The 24,167-nt window shown below is 38.6% G+C and overlaps 1 protein-coding gene across 1 annotated transcript in view; it reads left to right on the top strand.

Annotated features, from left to right (window-relative positions):
• The window catches only part of Zdhhc21 (zinc finger DHHC-type palmitoyltransferase 21), a 64,651-nt gene that overhangs the window by 32,052 nt on the left and 8,432 nt on the right, over nucleotides 1-24,167 (top strand). Inside the window, exons 7-8 of the mRNA XM_060365780.1 lie at nucleotides 4,365-4,481; nucleotides 23,882-23,925. Coding sequence (XP_060221763.1) covers nucleotides 4,365-4,481; nucleotides 23,882-23,925 — 161 coding nt within the window. The remainder of the gene's footprint in view (nucleotides 1-4,364; nucleotides 4,482-23,881; nucleotides 23,926-24,167) is intronic.

Raw genomic sequence — 24,167 nt, 5'->3', positions numbered from 1 at the left:
TCACTTGGTTGTGTCTGTCAAAAGCACCTTTCACACATGTATGTCACATATGTGAACTTCCTAATGGAATTCTGCATTGCAGTGAATCTATCTAAACATGCACCAGTAGAAGATACAGGTTGAGGCTGCTAATAGTTTCTCGTGCTGCATTAAGTCTCTAACTTTCTCTTTGTGGCTCATGTGAGCAGACTGTTATGCTTGGAATCGCCTCTCCATGGAGCACAGATTTAGTGATTGTAGAATTAGTCTTGTTACAGGATAAAGTTGTACTTTCGGTTTTTTTCCCTGCTTATCATTGCCCTCAGGAGTGATTTTATGTATTTTCTGCTCTTCCCTCTCCCCAGTGAATTTAAAGTTTAAAAAATAAGGTTTTGTTCTGTAGGATTGATTTGTATAGGGCCCAAAACAGTTTCCATAGCCATGATTTCTTCCTTTTTATCTCTCCTGGGGTGGCATTGCTTTGCTGAGCACAGTAGAGCAAACACTCCTGCCATGCTCCTTCATTTAAGAATGTGTGCTATGCTTTAGGTTTGGGCTTTTTCCTATGAAAATTAACAATTTCACACACACACACACCACACACACAACACACACGGGCGGGGGTTGGGTCAGGTGAGTGTGTTCTTTCCTGCTGTGGTGATCCTTGTTTTTAGGATTATATTAGTTATGTAGAGCAGTTTGAATAGACACTTTTACATGATTTGAGTTCCCTGATCCGCAATGGTAGTACAACCGTTGGTAGTCTTGCAACAAGCAGTAAATAACTTCTTTCCAGAAGCAAACGACTCTGTAGGCCACACAGTGAGTTTCTCTGTCAGGTATGAACAGAATGGTCATTTCAGTCTTCCTGGTTCATTGTTTCTGTGCAGTCTCTTAGATATATGACCTATTAAGGAACACTGAGGAGAAACCTAGAGTGAGCTTGGACAAAGAAGAGCAACTTCTATGCATGGTGTTGACTAGTTGACCCAAGGCAAAATCAGGCTTAGTTTATCCTAGGAGTACATGATAGATTTCCCGTTAGAAAGTTAGTCTGCAAAGTTTATCACATTAACAGGTAACAGTATCTCAATATATGGACAAAAATGAAATTTAGAATTTTCATGTTAGCAGACTAGAAGTAGATAACTTCCTTAAGCCAAAGAAAGTTTTCCGAAAACCAGGTCCTCACAGCCCAGCATAGTGTACTGATGAAACACTGTCTTCTTGCCCTGTAATGGGAACGTAAGGCCCAGAGACCCTGAGATGGAAGGGACAAGCTGGAGGCTCTGAGCTGGAAGAGACGAGATGGAGGGGATGAGCTGGACGCTCAGTGTCACGGTATTTATTAAATGAATAGCTGGAAAATCTAGCGTGTGTCTAGAACAAGGGAAGTGAAGAAAAGGTGTAACTGCTGAAAGGAAAAACTGTCACTACTTATAAATGATAGAATTGTATAACTTAACTGTAGATTCTTCTGAACATTGAAGAAAAAATTTTAAAAATGTTTAAAAACACTATTCTAAAGAGTCATTTTTGTTTCTATTTGATTAGTTAAATTTCAGTCAGTGAAATAAATAACACATGCCACTAGAAAAAAGATTACAAACTCTAAGAAGTCCTTGAATTAAACCTGACAAAAAAAAAACTAAAAAAACAACTGGGCACTTGCCTGGGGCAAATATCATATGCTAATGTATGCCAGTTGTACCTTAGTTATACAAGTTTAATTAATTAATTTTGAATGATGTACCATGGTTGAATTACTTTTTTAGGGGTAGTATGGCAAAGTACCGTAGACTGTGTAGCTTAGAAGAAATTTGTCCCTCTCAGTTATGAAGGCTACAAGTCCAAGATTATTGTACCAGTAGATCTGACTACCTTGTTTCTTTGGGTTATGAACACCCACCATCCCACTGTGCCCATAGTCATCGTCCCTCTGTGGAGAAGAGTCCTGGACCTTTTTTGCCTGTGCCCATACATCCTCCCTTTTGAGGGCATCAGTCATTTGGAGGAGCGCCCACTTCAGTGTCTTATTTTAATTAAGTCACAACTTTAAAAGCTCCATCGCCAAATAGAGTCAAATTCTGAGATACTCTTGCTGAGGTGTTGGGGATTAAGACCTCAACACATGAATTTTGGGGACATGTTCTCCCAGTAACACTGATAGTAAAGACTCTAAGTACAAATAGATTTTGTTTTGGGTACATTTCATGAGGCAGTTTGGGACTTTAAAGGTGCTTTATATAAAAGAGAAAAAAAGAACTAAAGTACAGATTTAGATTTAGTATTGATGTATGCATATGTGAACTTGGGGTCCAGTTTTCTGAAAACACAAAAGTGATAAGAAATTTCTATGTTAATTTTTATACTGCTTTAAGCAATTTAAGTATATAACCAAATGCACAATGTAACTTTAAAAATAAACATTTTAGTCTTGTCACCATCCCTGACATTTATAAATTATAAATAGTTGACAATTTTTTTTAAATCTTTCCATGGGAAGGAGACAGGATAGATTTTATTTGGTTAAATGTAGTCACTTTAGCATAGTAATTTCTACTGTGAAAGCATGCACATCTCTAAAATCACTCTACCACATAACTGTGCTAAAATCCTGGAGACGTATGGGAAATGAAGGCACAGTACCCCAGACGTCAGTGATGCTCAAAAGGGTGAGAACCTAACATAAACCGCAGTGTAGTTTCTTTTTGCCAAATAGTCAGAAACATGCATGCCCGGGTGAGCATGGAGCTTGGCCTGGAGTATGGACCAGGTTGTCTTGTGAGAGTGAGTGCCAGAGGATGTCAGGAGCAAGCATTGTGAAGGGAAAATTGCAATGACTTGTTAATGGGTGTGACTCATATGATAAGCAAGCTCCAGGAGACGTTTGGGGAGGGAATGTGTGTTGTGTGTTCTTCATGGCTTGATTCATTTCATCTGGGGTTCCTTGCAGATGAGAGGAACAAGAAATGCAGTTCTTCTAATGCTCAAGTTGTTTCATGTTTGAAGTACATCACTTCTCATTTTATTTTTGTAAGAATTTAGAATTAGGCTTTTAAAAAGGAAACACTGGGTAACAACCTAGTATTTGATTCTATGGAACAGTTCAAGTGGCTTGGGGAGTTTTAAGTTTTCCAGGCTAATGAGTAAGTGTTGAAGGTGTAGAACCAGCTGTTTTTCCTTAATGTTAAGTCAGCGTGGTCCTCAAAAAGGCATCAGTCTCTTTGGTGGCCACCTAATATTTTATTTTCTCATTCATCCATTCATTCATTCACTCATTCATTTTTCAGAAATTTGGCTTCGTGCTGTCTAGCTTGGCCTTAGCATCCTGGTCCTCCTGCTGTCACCTCCTAAGGGCTGGGATGCTTATACCCACACTCCTAGCCCTACTTTTGGGATTGCCACACACTGTTAATCCTTCACTTAAGTCAGGACCATAAACATAGAGTTGTTGTATTTGGGACATCCTTCTAGTCTACCTGCTGCTTCTATGCCTTGGCTGGCTGTTTTACTTCCAGGTTTAACAGCAACAGGCTCCTGGAGAAATGCTCGTCCTTTGACTTTCTTCCTTGGTATGTTCAGTAACCATGATGCCAAATGGAGTGTTTTGTTTTTCTGGCCTTAAACACAGTTCATTTTCAGAACCCTCGGTTCCATTCCCTAGAAATGGCCTTTGCCTTATTTCAGTTCCCATTCCCCATCATGTTCCTTTCCATATCTCCGCAGTACTCTGTGCCTGCCTCTCGAGTAGCAGTGTGGCACATTTGGGAGTTTTATGAGTGTAGTTTCTGAGTGTAGAACACATCATTATTGTTGCAAGTATATATCACAGGGCTGACTGAACGGAAGAAGAAAAGGAATGGACTTGAAGTAGGGTGTACTTATGATCCTGTTAGTGAGGGTTTCCCCTCATTAGGGCTAAATTAGATAATTATTAGGTGTTTTCATATTACAAATCATGCCCGTATATTCCAAATTTAGCAATGTAATAGTAAACTTTCCTTTGTGGACCAAACATCCTATATTATCTCTGATTTTTGTTTTCTTACACAAATTCTCTCTCTCTCTCTCTCTCTCTCTCTCTCTCTGTGTGTGTGTGTGTGTGTGCATGCGTGCGTGCATGTATTGAAAAGGTAACTTGTAACTCGGGGATTGAGAGAGATTGTTATTTCAAGATACAATACAGTAGTGGAATCTTACAGTTTTCAACTTTGTAAGTTCTGAAGTTATTTTCAGAAATGTAAATGTATGTAGGTGACATGGAACAAAAGGAGGAGCTGGTTTCTTTAAAACAGGGGAATACTTATGCATGGTATATTGGTTATGATTTCAATAGTAAGCAATTCTGCAAGTCATTTTAAAGACTTTCTTTTTCTTTTTAGGACCTCTTTGTTGTTCGGCATGAGCTGGCTATCATGAGACTAGCTGCCTTTATGGGCATTACTATGTTAGTTGGAATAACTGGACTCTTTTATACACAACTGATTGGCATAATCACAGTAAGTATATATTTAATGTAAAACTTGACACGTATGAACAGATGATATAATTGTGGACTTAATTCTAAAATGTTGTGGGAAGTTTACAAAATAAAGGAGAAAATTACCCACAATTGTTAATTACGTATAAAGTATACATAAAATTTTGTATCCTTTTTTTAAATTTATTTTTTATTTATTTCAATTTATTCACTTTGTATCCCCACTGTAGCCTCCTCACTCGTCCCCTCCCAATCCTACCTTCCCTCCCTCTTTTCCTTCCATGTCCCTTCCCCAGTCCACTGAGGACTTCCCCTTCCATCTGACCCTAGCCTATCAGGTTTCATAAGGACTGTCTGCATTGTCTTCCCCTGTGGCCTGGTAAGGCTGCCCCCTCACCCCTGCCAGGGGGAGGTGATCAAAGAGCCAGCTACTGAGTTCATGTCAGAGACAGCCCCTGCTCCACTTACTAGGAAACCCACTTGGAGACTGAGCTGCCATGGGCTACATCTTTGCAGGGGTTCTAGGTCCTCTCCATGCATGGTTCTTGGTTGGAGTATCAGTCTCAGAAAAGACCCCTAGGCCCAGATTTTTTTGTTATGTTGCTCTCCTTGTGGAGCTCCTGTCCCCTCCAGGTCTTCCTATCTCCCTCTTCTTTCATAAGATTCCCAACACTCTGCCCAAAGTTTGTCTATGGATCTCAGCATCTGCTTTGATAACTTACTGAGTAGAGTCTTTCAGAGGCCCTCTGTGGTATGCTCCTGTCCTATTCCCTGTTTTCTCTCTCTCTTCTGATGTCTATCCTGTTTGCCTTTCTGAATGAGGATTGAGCATCTTACCCAGGATTCTCCTCCTTGTTTAGCTTCTTTAGGTGTACAGATTTTAGTATGTTTATCCTATATTATAGGTCTAGTATCCACTTATAAGTAAGTATATGCCATGTGTGTCTTTGTGTGCATCCTTCTTTTAAAAACAAGCAGAGTATTTTTATATAACAGCAGACCTGTGCTTACAGGCTTAATGGTTAAATACACAGTTTTTCTATTCATTCGTATCTAGTGTGCAATCATTTTTTCTAATCTTATTTTCTTTTATACCACACCAATCACTTTGTAATCTGTTACAAATAACACTATTTTCAACATTATCTTTTAAAAGTTACTTAAGATCAAATTACCAAAGATAGACTTACTAAGACAAATATTTTAGTGGTAATTAAATAATTTCTTGGACGTCTTGATTGATTTATTGATGTGCAAACTAACTTAATAAGTAATTATCACTGTTTAGCGTGTCTGAAAGAGTGACAGTTCCTTTTATATTTGATATGGAAGAAAGTCTTGAGACTATGACAATCCACTTTGACATTTTCTACACCAGATGCTGTCAGTTTTTTTACCATTTAATTGGAACAGTTACATCAAATACTTGACAGTATCAGATCCTACTCTCTTTGTGGGTGCATTTATTGCATGGGTTTAAATCAGTTTGAGAGTATAGGTACAGAAGCAGTGAGAGATAAGAGTGACATACATACTGTAGTATCATTAAGTTTTAGAATCATCATAGTTAGATCCTTTTATCACAACAAAAGAGATATGAAAAACAGAAAATTTGTAAGAAATGAAAAAGAATACTCTATTAGAGAGAATGTAGGTCAAGTTAGCTTTCTTATATATTATTGGAAGGAGTATAACTTGACTTAACCTTCTTAGAAGGTGAATTGTCAATGCCTATCCACATTTAAAATTATAATCCTTTGATCAACCTTGTTAAAATAAACTTGCAGAACCTATGTGTTTGAATGTATATAAACATGCTCAAAGGGGCTTCAGCATTGTATTATGTTTAATGTCTATGTTGAATATGAACATTTAAGTACTCACCAGTGTATAATAAAATAAAAAAAGATGACCTCAAAGCCTTCTTTAAGCAACAGTGTTCAAGAATTATGGTAGTTGCCCAAGGATGAACATATGTGTACACGAACTAGAATTGAATCCTTTACTAGTATAGTCCTTTACTATCTATAGAAAATGAGTTTCTGGATGGCCTGCCTATACCAAAATCTATAGTAGCTGCTAAAATCCTTTATTGGAATGGCTTAGTATTTGTACATACATTTAAAGTATATCTTCCTATATAATTTCATTTCTAGATCCTGTATAATAACTTTATAATGTCAATGCTATGTAAATAGTTGTTATACTGTATTGTTAATGGGATTATGTATAGAAAAGTCTGTATGTTCAGTGAGGGTACAAGTTTCTCCAGTATTCTTAGACCATGGGTTGGTTAAATCCACAAATACAGAATCCATGAAAATGGAGGGCCAGCATATATATATATATATTAGATTTTCAATAAAAATACCAAGACTATTCAGTGTAGAAAAGAAGTCTTCAACTGATGGTTTTGGGACAGATTGATATTCACATGCAAAGAATAAGATTGTCTCTCTGCTTCATGACATATGCAAAAAGTTAGCTGAAGTGGAGGAGCTAGAGCAGTAAATCTCAGAAGAAAGCATAATCGACAATGTTGATGTCTTAGATAGAGCACTCAAAGTGAAAACTACCAGAGAAAAATAAATTAGAGTTCGTCAAAATGAGAAACTCTTATCTTCAGGGGCCTCTATTCAGGGCAGTCTGAGGAGATCTTAGAGCTCAGTTGGTCCTAACTATTGTGGTGTGACATTGTGCAGTGTTGTAGAGAGCTGCTCCACAGTTCTTAAACAGCAAGCTACAGATGTCCTGCTAGACCGACTCATCAGTTCTTTCCTCTGTCCAGACCAAAAGATGGGCATGTCTACACGCAGCACCTTTTCTGAGCTGTCCCAGACTGGAAACAGTCCAATAGCTGTTGGTTGTGTAGATGCACATATGTGTGAATTGTTCATGAGAATATGGAAAGTATTGAGGGCTGAAGCATGGTACTATGCTAATAACCTTGAAGACATGCTGACTTAAAGTCCACATTCTTCAGAAGTCCATTTGTATGAAATGTGTAGAATGGGAACATAGAGGAAGAAAATGACATGCTGGTTGCATAGGGCTGGGAGACCACGGAGACAGTTCAGAGGTATAGAGTTTCTTTCTGTGGTAATAAACTTGTTCTAGAAGTGAAATTAATGAAGCTTGTACATTGTAAATATTTGCTGTTGAACCTTTTACCCAGTGAGGTGCAGTCCTTCAGTGATGTGTGAGAATTTCATTTGCTCCTTATCGTTGCTCTTATCTCTTGATGACAGTCTTGGTACTTGTAGCTTTTCTTTTGGTTTGCAACAGTACTTTTTCTATTTGCATTTCTCTGATGACTGATCTTTAACACTTCTTTATATGCTTATTGGGAATCTATGGAGTTTTATGAAGTGTCTGTTTTAATCTTTTTATTTTTATTTATTTATTTTAATTTGTATTAATTACACTTTTTTCACTTTGCATCCCCCTGTAGCTCCCTCCCTGCTCCCCTCCCAATCCCTCTTCCCCTTCTCCAGGCATGCCCCTCCCAAAGTCCACTGATAGGAGAGATCTTCATCTCCTTCATTCTGATCCTAGTCTATCAGGTCTCATCAGGAGTGACTGCATTCTCTTCCTCTGCGCCTGCTCTCCCCTCAGGGGGAGGTGATCAATGAGCAGGCCAATCAGTTCATGTCAGAGACAGTCCCTGTTCCCATTATTATGGAAACCATTTGGACACTGAACTGCCATGGGCTATATCTGTGCAGGGATTCTAGGTTATCTCCATGCATAGTCTTTCGTTGAAGTATCAGTCTCAGAAAAGACCCCTGTGCCCAGATTTTTTGGTTCTGTTGCTCTCCTTGTGGAGCGTCTCTCCTCTCCAGATCTTACTATTTCTCACTTTTTCTTAAGATTCCCTGCACTCTGGCCAAAGGTTGGCGATAGGTCTTAGTATCTGCTTTCTTACCCTGCAGGGTAGAGCCTTTCAGAGGTCCTCTGTGGAAGGCTCCTGACTTTTTCCCTGTTTTCTCCTTCTTCTGATGTCCATCCTCTTTGCCTTTCTGAATGGGTATTGAGCATTTTAGCCAGAGTCCTCCTTCTTGATTAGTTTCTTTAGGTGTACAGATTGTTGTAGGTTTATCATATATTATATGTCTAATATCCTGAGTGTATACCCTGTGTGTCTTTCTGCTTCTCGGATAGCTCACTCAGGATGATCTTTTCTAGTTCCCACCATTCACCTGCAAATTTCATAATTTCCTTGCTTTTTATTGCTGAGTGATACTCCATTGTGTAGATGTACCACAAATTCTGTATCCATTCCTCAGTTGAGGGGCATCTGGGTTGTTTCCAGATTCTGGCTATTACAAATGAAGCTGCAACAAACATGGCTGAGCAAATGTCCTTATTGTGTACTTGAGCCTCTTTTGGATATATGCCTAGGAGTGGTATAGCTGGATCTTGAAGAAGTGCTATTCCTAATTGTCTGAGAAAGCACCAGATTGATTTCCAGAGTGGTTGTACAAGTTTACATTCCCACCAGCAGTGGAGGAGGGATCCCTTTTCTCCTCAAACTCTCCAGCATGTGTTATCACTTGAGTTTTTGATCTTGGCCATTCTGATGGGTGTAAGGTGAAATCTCAGGGTTGTTTTAAATTGCATTTCTTTGATGACTAAGGACGTTGAACATTTAAGTGTTTTTCTGCCATTCAGTATTCCTCTATTGAGAATTCTCTATTTAGCTCTGTACCCCATTTTTTAATTGGATTACTTGATTTGTTGCTGTTTAACTTCTTGAGTTCTTCATATATACTGAATATTAGCCCTCTGTCAGATATAGGATTGGTGAAGATCTTTTCCCAATCTGTAGGCAGTTGTTTTGTTCTGACGACAGTGTCCTTTGCTTTACAGAAGCTTTTCAGTTTCATGAAGTCCCATTTATTGATTGTTGCTCTTAGAGCCTGTGCTGTTGGTGTTCTGTTCAGAAAGTTGTCTCCTATGCCAATGAATTCTAGGCTCTTCCCTACTTCTAACAGGTTTAGTGTGTCTGGTTTTATATTGAGGTCTTTGATCCACTTGGACTTGAGTTTTGTGCAGGGTGATAAATATGGATCTATTTGCGTTTTTCTACATGTAGATATCCAGTTAGACCAGCACCATTTTTTCCATTGTATGGTTTTGGCATCTTTGTCAAAAATCAGGTGTCCATAAGTGTGTGGATTTATTTCTGGATCTTCTATTCGATTCCATTGATCCGCCAGTCGGTTTCTATGCCAGTACCATGCAGTTTTTAGTATTGTTGCTTTGTAGTACGGCTTGAGATCAGGGATGGAGATACCTCCAGAAGATCTTTTATTGTAGAGAATTGTTTTAGCAATTCTGGGTTTCTTGTTATTCCATATGAAGTTGAGAATTTTTCTTTCCAGGTCTGTAAAGAATTGTGTTGGTAATTTGATGAGAATTGCATTGAATCTGTACATTGCTTTTGGTAAGATGGCCATTTTTACTATGTTAATCTTGCCAAGCCATGAGTATGGGAGATTTTTCCATCTTCTGCTGTCTTTTTCTAATTCTTTCTCTAGAGACTGGAAATTTTTTTTCATATAAATTTTTGACTTGCTTGGTTAAGTTCACACCAAGGTATTTAATTGTCCTTTGTGGCTATTGTGAAGGGTGTTGTTTCCCTAATTTCTTTCTCAGCCCTTTTGTCTTTTGTATACAGGAGGGCTACTGAATTTTTTTTTTTTTTTTTTTTTTTAGTTAATTTTGTATCCAGCCACTTTGTTGAAGCTGTATATCAGCTGTAGGAGTTCCCTGGTGGAATTTTGGGGGTCATTCAGGTATATTATTGTATCATCTGCAAATAGTGATACTTTGACATCTTCCTTTCCAATTTGTATCCCTTTGATCTACTTTAATTGTCTTATTGCTCTAGCAAGGACTTCAGGAACTGTGTTGAAGAGATATGGAGAGAGTTGCCTGCCTTGCCTTGTCCCTGATTTCAGTGGGATTGATTTAAGTTTCTCTTCATTGAGTTTGATATTGGCTATAGGCTTGTGGTATATTGCCTTTACTAGGTTAGGTATGTGCCTTGTAGCCCTGATATCTCCAAGACTTTAAACATGAATGGATGTTGGATTATGTCAAATGCTTTTTCAGCATTTAAGGAGATTATCATGTGGTTGATCTCCTTCAGTGGTGGATCACATTGATAGATTTCTGTATATGTAACCACCCTTGCATGCCTGGGATAAAGCCTACTTGGTCATGGTGGATGATATTTTTGATGTGTTCTTGTATTCAGTTTGCAAGTATTTTGTTGAGTATTTTTGCATTGATGTTCATAAGGAAGATTGGCCTGAAATTCTCTTTCTTTGTTGGGTCTTTGTGAGGTTTAGGTACCAAGGTGACTGTGTCTTCATAGAATGAGTTTGGTAGTGTTCCTCCTGGTTCTATTTTGTGGAATAGTTTGAAGAGTATTGGTGTTAGTTCTTCTTTGAAGGTCTGGTAGAATTCTGCACTAAACTGCCTGGCCCTGGGCGTTTTTTGCATGGGAGACTTTTGATGACCGTTTCTATTTCCTTAGGGGATATGGCACTATTTAATTGATTTATCTGCTCTTGATTCAGCTTTGGTAAGTGGAATCGATCAAGAAAATTGTCCATTTCATTTAGATTTTCAAATTTTGTGACATATAGACTTTTGAAGTAAGTCCTAATGATTGTTTGGATTTCCTCTGAGTCTGTTGTTATATTCCCCTTTTCATTTCTGATTTTGTTAATATGGATAGTGTCTCTCTGCCTTTTAGTTAGTTTGGCTAAAGGTTTGTCTATCTTGTTGATTTTCTTAAAGAACCAGCTCTTGGTTTCATTTATTCTTTGAATTGTTTAGTTTCTAATTTATTGATTTCAGCTCTGAGCTTGAATATTTTCAGCCTTCTACTCCTCTTTGGTGTGTCTGCTTCTTTTTTTTTCTAGGGCTTTTAGATGAGCCATTAAGTTGCTTGAATGAGATGTTTCAATTTTCTTCTTGAAGGCACTTAGAGCTATTAACTTTCGTCTTAGCATTGCTTTCATTGTGTCCCATACGTTTGGGTATGTTGTGCCTTCATTTTCATGGAATTCTAGGAAGAGTTTAATTTCTTTCTTTATTTCTTCCCTAACCCAGCTGTCATTTAGTAGGGAGTTGTTCAGTTTCCATGTGTTTGTAGGCTTTTTGCTATTTCTGTTGTTGAGGTCCAGTTTTAGTCCATGGTGGTCAGATAGGATACAGGGATTATTTCAATCTTCTTGTATCTTTTAAGGCTTGCTTTGTGACCAACTATATGGAGAGGGTTCCATGAGATGCTGAGAAGAAGGTAAATTCTTTTGCGTTTGGGTGAAAGGTTATATAGATGTCTGTTAGGTCCATTTGATTCATGACTTCTGTTAGAGTTATTGTTTCTTTGTTTAATTTCTGTTTTGTTAACCTGTCCTTTGTTGATAGTGGGGTGTTGAAGTCTCCCACTGTTAATCTGTGGGGATCTATGTGTGGTTTAAGTTTTATTAATGTTTCTTTTACAAATGTGAGTGCCCTTGTATTTGGGTCATAGATGTTCAGGATTGTGATATCTTCCTGGTGGAATTTTCCCTTGATGAGTATGAAGTGTCCTTCCCCATCTCTTTTGATTAATTTTGGTGGAAAGTCTATTTTATTAGATATTAGAATAGCTACTCCTATTTTCTTCTTGAGTCCATTTGCTTGGAAAATCATCTTCCAGCCCTTTATTCTCAGGTAATGTCTATCTTTGTGACTTAGGTGTGTTTCTTGTATGCAACAGTTTGTTGGGTCTTGAATACGCATCCATTCTTTTAGTCTGTGTCTTTTTATTGGAGAATTGAGTCCATTGATATTGAGAGAGATTAATGACCACTGGCTGTTATAGTCTTTTATTTTTGATGTTGGCTGTGGCAGTGTGTTTGTGTGCTTGGCTACTTTTTGTTTTGCTGTAGTGAGGATATTTATTTCCTGTGTTTTCTTGAAAGTAGTTAGTTTTCTTGGGTTGTATTTTTCCTTCTAGTATCTTCTTTAATGGTGGACTTGTGTGTAGGTATTGTTGAAATTTGTTTTTGTTGTTGAATATCTTGTTTTCTCTGTCTATGAGAACTGAGAGTTTTGCTGGGTATAGTAGCCTGGATTGACCCTGTGTTTTCTCTTAGGGTCTGCATGCTATCCATACAGGCCCTTCTGGCTTTCATAGTCTCTGTTGAGAAGTCAGGTGTGATTCTGATGGGTTTGCCATTATATGTTACTTGGCCTTTTCCCCTTGCAGCTTTTAGTGTTTTTTCTTTGTTCTGTATACTTACTGTTTTGATTATTATGTGGCAGGAGGATTTTATTTTCTGGTCTAATTTATTAGGTGTAGGCCTGTTGTGTTCTTATAGGCCTCTCCTTTAAATTGGGGAAATTTTCTTGTATGATTTTTTTGAAAATATTTTCTGGGCCTTGGAAGAGGGAATCTTCTTTTTCCTCTATTCCTATTATTCTTATGCTTTGTCTTTTCATGTTGCCTTGGATTTCTTGGATGGTTTGTGTCAGGAATTTTTTAGTTTTATTATTTTCTTTGACAGATACATCTATTTCTTCCATTGTATCTTCCACACCTGAGATTCTTTTTTCCATCTCTTGTAGTCTGTTGATTATGCTTATCTCTGTAGTTCCTGTTTTCTTTCCTAGGTTCTCCCTCTCCATGATTTCCTTTGTTTGTGTTTAATTTTTCCAATTCTATTTTCAGATCTTGAACCATTTTCTTGATTTCCTTCACCTGTCTGACTGTATTTTCCTGTTTTTCCTTTAATTCCTTCACCTGTTTGTTTGAGCATTCCTCTATTTCTTTTATTTCTTTCAGTGATTTAATCATTTCCTCTCTGAAAGCCACAAACTGTTTGGCTGCATCTTCCTGTATTTCTTTACGGATGGCCATAATCTGTTTTACTTTATCTTCCTCTAATTCTTTACACATTTTATTTGCTTCCTCCATTAACCTCTTCATAATCATAGATGTAAGGTCATCTTCTTGAATTCCTTATGTTAGGGTGTCCAGGGCTATTTGCCTCTGGTTAACTTTGTTCTGGGGATGCTATATTGCTTTGCCTTTTGTTGGTTGGGCTTTTACACTAGCCTCTACCCATCTGGCTGTCTCAGGTGTTGTCTGTTAATTTCTGGTGCCTGCTGGGTCCTGGGGTGGGGAGAATCCCCTTGGCAGGGCTCTCAAGGAGATCTCCTCAGCTTTTTGGGTATGGTCAACTGAACGGTGGAACTTCTCAGGAATTGTTGCAGTTCACCTCAGACATATGGACCTGTGTGGTAACTGTGGTGTTCAGGAAGGCTCTCATCAGGAGAAGTCCTCGAGATGTCTGCCCTGCTGCTGGGTTTCTTGCTCTGAATTTAGTGAGCAGCAGCTGCTGCTCTTAAGGGGTAATTTTTGGGCGCAGCCCTCTTGAAGAACCAGGGCGCCCCACATTTTTGTCAGTTTAGCTAGGGATAGGATAACTGGTCAAGCCTTGGAGCAGTTTCTGAGGGCTGCTCCAATGGCTCTCAGGCTTTTGTAGGTCTGAGGTTGCAGCTGTGTGCTCCAGTGCCCTAGCAGTAATCAGTGGCAGGTGAGCAGGGCACTCATGCCTGCAGTAGAAGGCTAGAGCCTAGATTCTAGCCTGCGTGAACCCGGAAAAGTCTTCTGGAGTTGCTTGTCCCGAGTGTTAGACCTGATGTTTCCCCACTGTGGGGTTTCCTCCTCACAGGACACCCAGACTGTGCTTTGGGGTTCGCAATTCTGTCTGGGATGGCAAGTAGAACATGCAGGTACAGGTGCGTGGCTCTGCCTTGCTGGTGATTGGGCGCCTGGGCGTCTGCCAAAACTCGGTAACTTTTCCTGAGAACTTTTTGGGGAGTGGGGATGTCAGCTGAGTACTTTGAGGGCAGGCCTACTGTTCCCTTCGTTGTGGGTTTTCACCTGACAGAGAAACTCAGTCTCTGGTGCCCTGGGGCCCACAGTTCTATCTGGAGCAGCGAGTCAGGTGCACAGTCAGGACTCTGTGCTGGCACCTGTGTGCCCTGCTCTGGGCTGGCTGCCGGGCACCCGCGGACCCTGGGTCTTTTCCAGGGATTATCTGGGTGACCTAACGTTGGTCCCAATCGTTTCCTGCACCATGGGGTTTTCTCTCAACCAGAAATTCCAGTCTCTGATGTTGTGGGTCCACAGTTCAGTCTGAGACAGTGATCAGAGCACGCCAGTATGTGGCTCTGGGCTGGCGACCAAGCGCCCGGTGGAGCCGGGACCTCTTCCATGGTTTAGCTGAGTGAGTTAAAGCTGATTGAAACCCGTAGGGGTTTCGTCTCACCTGGGAAACACAATTGCTAGTGTTTTAGGGCCCAGAGTTCCATCTGCTGGTCACTGCAGATCCTGCTGTGCTGCTGGTCAGAAAGAGTGTCCTCCTGGTACCGCCATCTTGTAGTCACCTTATTTTTATTTTTTACCATAGAGTGTAAACTATTCCTAATACCCATTGGTAGTGATGATAATAAATGACATGATTATAGGTAACAGTGCTGATGATAATGATTGTTTCCCCTAAAGTCTACTGATATGTCCATTCTTAAGTACTTAATAATAATGAGCTTCTAATGCACAAATCATGTCAGGATCAAGTTGTGCACATTGTTTAATTTTCAACTTTGAATTTGCCAGAATTCTTAGTGGGTATTTGAATACCTCAAACCGAATTTCTCAGATTCCCCTGTTATTACTGTTGATGGCTAGGAGTGGACATGTGGAAACATTGACCTAAAAAAAGACATCACTTACCTGGAGGCTGATAACAGCTTCCTTCCACCATGCAACCCACTAGTTTGGAGAGCATACTGTGATGACAACTATTTCAAGCTTTTGAAAGTCTCTACTGTAACATTTGAGCATTCTGATGATATATGAATGAGCCAATTTTTACTTGCTTGGCCCTAGCCTGACACTATCACAATGTTAGTAATTATTTTGAGATTGTACATTTTTTTAATATTGAATATCGGTTTGTTGTATTAAACAGGGAAACTGAGTTCGGATAGGTTATTTCTAAACTGAGTTGAAACCGCACTAAGTAGTACGTCTATGAGACCTTCAGAAAAAGATGCAAGTACTGAGAGAGAGATAATATACTTTGTCAGTCTGATCTTTAACACTGTTCTTGCCCTCAAATACAAATGCTAATAAATGGAAATTGCTCTGTATTGACTTGAGGAGATAGATCAGTCAGTAGCACAAGTATGAGGACCTGAGTTTGGACTCTGAGAAGCCACAAATAGAGCCAGGCGTGGCAGCATGCACTGTAGGAGTGTGGAGCCTTCAGGTGGAGCCCTGGTGTCCTTGGCCAGCCAGCTGAATTAATGAGCTCCAGCTTCAGTGAGAGCCCCTATCTCATGAGGAGCGACCGAGGAAGGCGCCCGGTGGTCACCTTTGGCCTTACATGAATATGCACACACCCACACAAACACCACAGCAAAAGAAACTTGGTATGCTTTAATTTCATTTCTGTGGATTGTTGTGGCAGCCATCAAACACTGGTTTCAGAATTTACTCCTCTCCTTGCTGAGTAAGAGTTATTTTTAAGGTTTAGTTGTTTAAAGTTGTAATGTCTTCAGCGTGTGATTTAAAAGCTAAGGATTATTAGCATCTATACAAAATAGCATTATAAGATGTTGAAATGTAGACTGTGCTTACCATTGCCATAGATACTTGTTCTGTTCATTTTCTGTTAAACTAAGCTTCATCTCTGTATATCTTTTCATCATATGTGAATGCTCAGATCTCTGCACTGTTGAGCTAGTGGTGAATTTGACGATAACATCAGTCACAGTGCATTGAGTTATTCTATGGAAGCAGTCTTCTTCTCCCCACTGTTTTGTGCTGCCCCCCTCCCCGCACATCCTCCAAAAGGTTCCTTGGGAAGAAAGAATATAATTTCCTTATTGGGAGTTAGAGTTTCATAGCTTGAATGTAAGTCTGTTAAATAAGTCAGAAAAATAAGTGTCTGAGGATTCAGAGAAGCAGGATTCTAAGTTTTAGTAATTATTTCTCTGTTGTTTCCTTTAACCTGGAATGAACAAACCTTCTCTCTTATAATTTTATTTCCAAAATTAAAGGATCATACATAATACACAATTGGGTATTTCTAGTAAATCTAAAGCAAAATGTTAGGGATTTACTTTATTTTCAGATTTGATTTAAATTAGGATTTTTAAATGTATGTGTTGTGTGCTCAACTGAATTAACATTGGAAGCCATTTTTACAGAAGCAGTTGGCTTTGATGCATTCGTTATTTAGGTAACAAGTTATCTTAGCAGCCCTCACTGAGGGGCTGTTTTTACTGTTGTACTGAAGGAAGTGGACAGTTACCATGTTATTGATGTAACTGACAGCAGAGGTAAGGAGTAGCAGTCCCAGGCGGGGAGGAAAGTCTGCAGGGGAGCTGCAGTGTTAACAGAGCAGGGTAGCCAGCCCAGTTGGTTCAGTTTCCAGTGACAGAGATGGGATGTAATCAGGAAGCCCAATAGCAGGCCAGCATCCCTGGGGAGGCCCTGACAGGGAGCTTTTGTCTGCTGTGACACTCTTCTGACCCTTTGTCTAAATTTTATAGTTTGCTGGGCACAGGAGTTTGTGTGCTCGCTTCTTATATCGTCTTTGGAGCTCAGTGTGCTGAGGTTAGGGGTAGGATGAGGAAGATGTATTGAGCTGCAGCTTTGTAAAAGCTTAAATTTTCCAAGTGATTGTTCCCTTTGGTCTCACAGATGCTATTGGACTCTAGTTAAATATGAAAGATAATTTTTAAAATCGTTACAGATAAAATATTTCTCCTAATACCTACTGGCCCATGTTTGATTTTCAGTTAGCATTTGCCTAAATATAGAAAGAATCATTAGTGCATGGTTGACTTATAGGTGCATATATTTGAATACTTGGTCACTAGGGAGTAGAACTCTTTGACCGGATTAGAAGGATTAGGAGGTAGAGCCTTGGAGGAAGTGTGTCAGTAGGGGTGGGCTTTGAGCTTTCAAAAGCCCATGCCAGGCCCAGTTTTTTTTTTTTTTTCTCTTTCCTTCCCCCTCTCTACCTCCTCCCTCTCTTTCTCTCTCTCTCTTTCTCAGCATGTAGAACTCTCAGCTACAACTCCAGTACCATGAGTGCTTATGTGCTCTTATGCTTTTTACCACATTCCTCTGCAAAGGGAAGCAAGCCCCAATTAAATGTTTTGATTTTTAAGCAAGGGAATTGTGACCAAGACAGTGACATAATTTTAACTGGGGTTAATCTTATGCATTGAAAAGTATCTTATATTCAAAATGTTAAATCAGATGAAAAGACATTAGCTATTAAATTACATTTTATTAATCAATTAGTAGATTTAAAAAATATGTGTCCAGAAATCTAGGCCTAAAATCATAATTGAGTTTTGAGATCTTTATAATTGAGTTTGGCCAAATATTAGTGAATCAGAGAAGTGAGTTAGTACAATCTCGTTGTAAATCATGCTTAGAGTACTTAGCTTACAGCCAAGATTTACACATATGCAGATCTTTGTAGCTCACTTTAAAGGGAGATCTTTAGAATTTTTTGCTTTCCTTTCTAAGTTATATATTTTTAAATAAAATAAATGTATTTCTAATGCAGCATTTCCAATTGTAAAATTATATAACATATTTCCTTAGTGCATTCTTAAAACCCTAAAAAATTTGCCAAAATTTACCATGTTTCTTAGATGCTTTTCATGTTCTATGTTAATATTGGACATATTTGTTTATATGTGGATATAACAAAGAATTTTATAGAGACTAGTTTTTCCTTTTTTGTAGTAACCAAAATCATGTGTGAAATTGAATGACATGTAAATGTCTTCCTGAGCAGAAGTGTTTCTCTGCCTCGCTTCTCTTTGCTCAGTGTGGTAGACCGCCTGAAACACTCAAAATGAATGTAAAAGGTGGAAATTATTTAAATGTGTTTTGATAATGCTGCTAAGATAGTTAGGGCATAGACTTCTTAAAGGGTTACTACCGAGTGTAGAGATACTTTATGTTGCTGTGTTGCTAGACATTTTGTGTGTTACTATTACTTGGTGGTTTTCCCCAGAAACTGATTTTATCATTTCACGATCTGAATTCATGGAATATTTAACCTGATTTTAAAGCATCGTAAGGTTAGAAGCGTGGATCTTGTACTTACTGATGTTCGATCTTTGCCAAAGGGAACCAAGTGTCTCTGTAGCTTTCACATTCTATTGGTTCGTTGGTGAGCTCCCAAACCCTAGCCAAAGGCACATTCAATTCCCTAATTTGTTTTCTGTTAATAACCAGAAACCTCATCAAAAATATATTTTTTGTGTTAAAATACAAAAATTGTTGAGTTTGGGTCTTGACTGTAAGCATAGATTTTCAATTCTTTCAGCTGTTCTGGTGACCATGAGGTTACTTATAAAACATTTGCAGCACAGTCACCCTCTGTGGCCTTCATGTGGCTGTGTGGTTACAGTCTTGTCACCCTCTGTGGCCTGCATCTGTGACTGTCTAGTTTCTTTGTATGTGTGGATACCTTCGCTGACCATCAGCTTTCTTTTTCATAAAGACTTTGTCATGTAGCTTATAGTTATATAAATAGATGAGTGAATGAACACTGGTTTATATAATTTGGAGTTTTTACTTTATGACTAATTTTAAGTCCCTTGTGATTACATAATGGTCTCCTGTTGTCTGTCTTTCATAATAAACTTTTGATTAAACATAATTTGAGTAACTGATATAATTGAGATACTGTTTTTTCATAAGCATCTGGAAGTGTGTAATAAAAACATTTAATAAAAATGAGGATTTTCACTCATTGTGCATTTATTAGGAGTTTTAATATATACTGATCCATTTAAATCTCACAAAAACATAGGAGGTAAGCATTCCTATTTAGAAATTGAGATGTGGAGTCTCAATTTCTTAGCTAGATGGTGGTTTGATGAAGAAAAGCAGAGAAATTATTTTGGAAAAAGATTTTCGGTGGCTACAAATGTAAAGACTTCTGCCTTTCCACCATTGTCCTGTGATTGATAAAATGTTTATGTGAGCTTCACATTTCAAATAAAAGACATAGCCGGTTCTCTGTTTGCAATGGAAGCTAAAGAACTGTCTGTTTCCAGTGAGTAAACTAGTGAGTTCTGGGTGGAGAGAGAACAAAGGTTAACAGGACTTCCCTGCTTTCACACTGAAAAATTAAAGAACTATGCTGTTTCTGGTTTGCCTAGTTAATTCAGTCCTGCAGATGTAGACAAAGGTGCCTGTTTTGTATAACCTTGTTCTGCTAGGTGTGTTGGATTTTAAAGTTAAACAGGGATTAGAAAGATGGCTCAGAGGATGTCCTGCTCTTGCAGAGATCCTGAATTTGGTCCAAGCACCTCTATTGGGTGACTTGTAACCACCTGTAACTCTAGCCCTGGGGAGTCTGACACCTTTTTCTGGCCTCCATGAGCATCTTCATTCATGTGCATTCCTCCACCTACCACCACAGTACACACAGTCACTTAATTTTTTAAAATTAAAAAAGATCTTTAAAAAATTAAATGTGATACTGTTTATATACTAGTAAGCAGTCAGATGGAGCAGTTACAATTAGGAGGACCCAGAGACAGAACAGGTACATGATCTAGAACTACAAAAACTTCCCTGAACAGTGTTACCAAGGCTGCATACAGTAAGCCACCATAGAGTCATGAAGTTAGCCAGCTCTGTGCAACATAGAGGCATCCTGGTCAGTGAGACCTACCATGAGGGCAGAGCTCAGGTGATCAGAAAGGCAATATGGAGCTGTATTCAAGGGCCTCTCTCGGCCACCTTAACATTTGTCAAGTCTTAAGTTTGGTATGTAACTCCTTTTGGAAAGTGTTTCTAGAATTAAATAGGCCCAAAGGCAAGGACTTTTTTTTACACTCTGAAGATAGTTATTAGAACCAAATGGACTATTTATTCTTCATGTATTGTTCAGTGTATCTAAGGCCTCTCTTCTGCTCATTCTTTTCCTCACAGGACAACATATGTGGCTAGGTAGTGGTGCTTGGTGAGAATGAACTCAAAGCAAGAGCAGTTAGCTATCAGCCTTCTGGGCTCAAGGGGCTGGGTTCTCAGCCCTGTTAGCCTGGTAATCAAGAGACCTATGGTAATGAATTCTTGGCGGTCATACTGCACCCCACTCTAATTTTCCAATCTTCCTTCTGTTAAGAATCTCTTTTTTTCTCCATTCCAGGCATAATTCAGCAGCTAGTTAGGGTATAGTTTTCTCTTGTAATCAAAAATAGTTTTACACTGATTCTGAAGGATCTCTTTTTATGCTAAGATTAGCCATTAAGAGAAGACAATGAATTAAAAGAGAATAGGGAAGATTAGACCTGTTTCTGAAAATCTTTCTGGGTTTGATTTTTTTTTTAAAGAGTACAGGGTTTTTTTTTTCTCTTTTTTTAATTAATTATTTTTTTATTAATTATAATTTATTCTCTTTGTATCCCAGCTGTAGCCCCCCTCCCTTGTCTGCCTCCCTCACTCTTCTCCTCCCATGCCCCTCTCCCAATCCACTGATGGGGGGTTCCTCCTCCCCTTCCCTCTGACCCTAGACTATCAGGTCTCATCAGGACTGGCTGAATTGTCTTCGTCTGTGGCCTGGTAAGGCTGCTCCCCCCTCAGGGGGAGGTGATCAGCATTGTCTTGTATTGCCTAGTTATACAGGCTGATTGTAGTTTTAGATGTTTTGATCATTAGATCATTCTAGACATAAACATTTCTCAGAACTAACTGTTGCAACACTCAGTAAATGTAGGGCTGTCATATTCCTGAAAGAATGGCTTATTTGCTAGCTAGCTGAGGCTGTATGTTGTATTTATATTCCTTCTGCAGCATTTGTTGTGTTGGTCCTTTTCTAGTGCCACTAAAAGGTTGAGTATTTTCAGTATGCTTAAAAAAAAATCCCACATTTGTCCACATTGTAAAACAAAACAAAGTAAATTAAGCCTAACTTAGCACTTGTGCATAGCATGGTTTTCACTTTTCCTGCAGTGACAGTCTGTCCTGTGCACTTCAGCCTGCTTGTGAATGTAAGATCTGGCTTTCCTATGCTTGCTGCCTTCCAGCCTGAGCACTTACTTTGCTCTAGTGCTCAGGTACACACTCCATGCTGTTTTGTGGTAACAGTGTTCTACATGGCAGAGGTAGAGAGAGTTGAGTATTTGCCATGCTAGAGAAACAGTAGATTAATTTGGCCAGCCTCCCAACTCCTATTTATAACAGAGAGTAAACTTCTCATCCTTTGAAAGAGTAGCTATCTATTCATGATGACTTAAATGGTTTTAATTTTTATGTCCGAATATGTTAAAGGGTTTCTATACATGAAAGCTAACTCTGGAGTCTTTAAAGTTGAATCTTTTTAGGGCCACAGCTAACGTCTTCAGTAAAACTTGTCACAGTATTAATGGACACAGTAGATGGACCCTGTCCTCACATAGCTTTCAGGCATAAAGGTGTTGTCAGTGGCTGTATTCCAGGCATTCACACACCTTTAGAGCAGTGGTTCTCAACCTGTAGGTCATGACCATTTGGGGGTCAGAGGGGCCCCATATCAGATATCCTGCTTATCAGATATTTATATTATGATTCACAGCAGTAGCACAACTACAATTATGGAGTAACAGCGAAAATAATTTTATGGTTGGGGGTCACCATAACATGAGGAACTGTATTAAAGGGTGGCAGCATCCGGAAGGATGAGAACCAAAGTAATCTAGAGCTAGCATGTGGTGACTGTGTTTATTCCCCCTGCACTTTAGTGTGGGTCCCTTTGCAGTGGCCTTCTACGTCTGCACCCTAAAAGGCTATTCAAGTGGCCTTCTCTACTTCCTTTATAGATGTGAACCTGAAGCCTAGTTTTCTTCTAAATCAGTGGTTCTCAACCTTCCTAACACTGTGACCCTTTAATATCATTGCTTTTGTGATGACCTCCAACTATAAAATTATTTTCTTTGCTACCTCATAACTGATTTTTCTGTGGTTTGAATTGTAATGTGACTATCTGTTTTCTGATGGTTTTAGGAGACCCCTCTGAAAAGGTCGTTTGATCCCTCCCCGTGGGGATCATGACCCCTTGAGAGATCCCCTGCTCTAAATGTTTAAGATATATATTTGCAAACTGTGTTTTCATTTGGAATACATTAAATATTGTTCGGGAAGGAAGTTACACAACAAAACAAAAAGAAGCTTATTTTGTACAGAATTGTCAAATTCAAGGCATAATTTAAAAAAATCAGCATATATGGAATATGTAGCAAATCTGCCATCTTTTTGCAAATCTTCAGAAAATGCTGTAATTGAAACTGTTGTTTGCTTCTAGTCTCATAAAAATCAGATTTGTTTCTCTCTTCTGGAGGCTACCAGCTTGTTCAGCATGTCTCCCAGTGTGTTGTCATGAGCACTACTAAATGTAAAGGGTTAGAACTAGGAGGGGAAAGTTCTGTAGCTAAGAATGTCCAAAGCTGCAAGTATTTCCATGAATAGTTCTGGTGACTGTTGCCATACTCCACTTTCTGCCATACCGCGAACAGGTTAGTAAGGTCAGATCAAGGGAGATGGTGAGGATTTATGTCATGTTTTTGCATATTTGAAAGATATTTCTTTTCATTGCTTTAACATGTGCTTACATTTTAAATTTTTACCTGAGTGTAAGGTTGAGCAATTTCTGTGTTGGGTATTTGGATATCGTAACAGTTTGTCTGCTTGACATGAGCACTTTGAAAAACTGTCTTCTGCTGAAGTGATTTCCTTCTGTGCCTTTGTTACAGCCTCGTAAAAACACACAGAAAAAATGGTATTGTTGTAAAGATTTGGTTTGTTTGTTGGGGAAAAAAGAGAAATGTTTTGTTTTGGTTTTATATTAAGGAATATTAATCCTCTAACTTTAATTTTCTTATTAAAACATGCTGTAACAAGATCAGTTTATAGATTTGCCGTATTGGATTTTGATATTTATAGAAGCTTATAAAACCCAGAACTCTTAGCATTCTTTGTCTCTTGGCAGTTCTGTATTCATAGATAGCATTTAGGTACCATTTTAATATTTGCAGACATTGAGTTAAATGGAAATAACTGGCCTTTTAAAAGAATTACCAAGGAATCAGGTATCCTAGAGGTTATAATCAAATGGAATAGTTCTGGTAGAGGTGCTTGACATTTTTGTAGGTCCCTAGTTTTTTGATATGATGGAATGTTTATTTTTCTAAGCGGACTTCAGGATGTGTGCAGATATATAAAAATTTGTTAGGTCTTTAGAATATTTTCTAGATATGCCTACATATTCCATAAAATAGAACTATTGATAAACTTGTTACATCTGAATACAATTTTTCTGTTTTTACTAGGATACAACATCTATTGAAAAGATGTCAAACTGTTGTGAAGAAATGTAAGTATAAAGTCTGTAGTGATTTTATTTAAAAATAGAGACAACTGACTGCCTTTGAGGATTGTGTCTATGTGTTAATAGTAGGAAGCTAAAACAATCATGGCTTTTTCTTGGTGTCCCATCTGAGGCCCAAGCTAGACAGTCTTAAAGTAGGGGTCTTTCAGCCATGAGAGCTTTTAAACTTACAGAAGTAAGTCAAATTATTTGTCCTGAAAGTACATCAAAAGAGATTTGCTACTGTG

This window comes from Meriones unguiculatus, chromosome 12, assembly GCF_030254825.1.
Source record: "Meriones unguiculatus strain TT.TT164.6M chromosome 12, Bangor_MerUng_6.1, whole genome shotgun sequence".
Lineage (NCBI taxonomy): Eukaryota > Metazoa > Chordata > Mammalia > Rodentia > Muridae > Meriones > Meriones unguiculatus.
The sequence above is the reverse complement of the archived record's forward strand: the minus strand, read 5'-3'. Positions and strand labels throughout refer to the sequence as shown.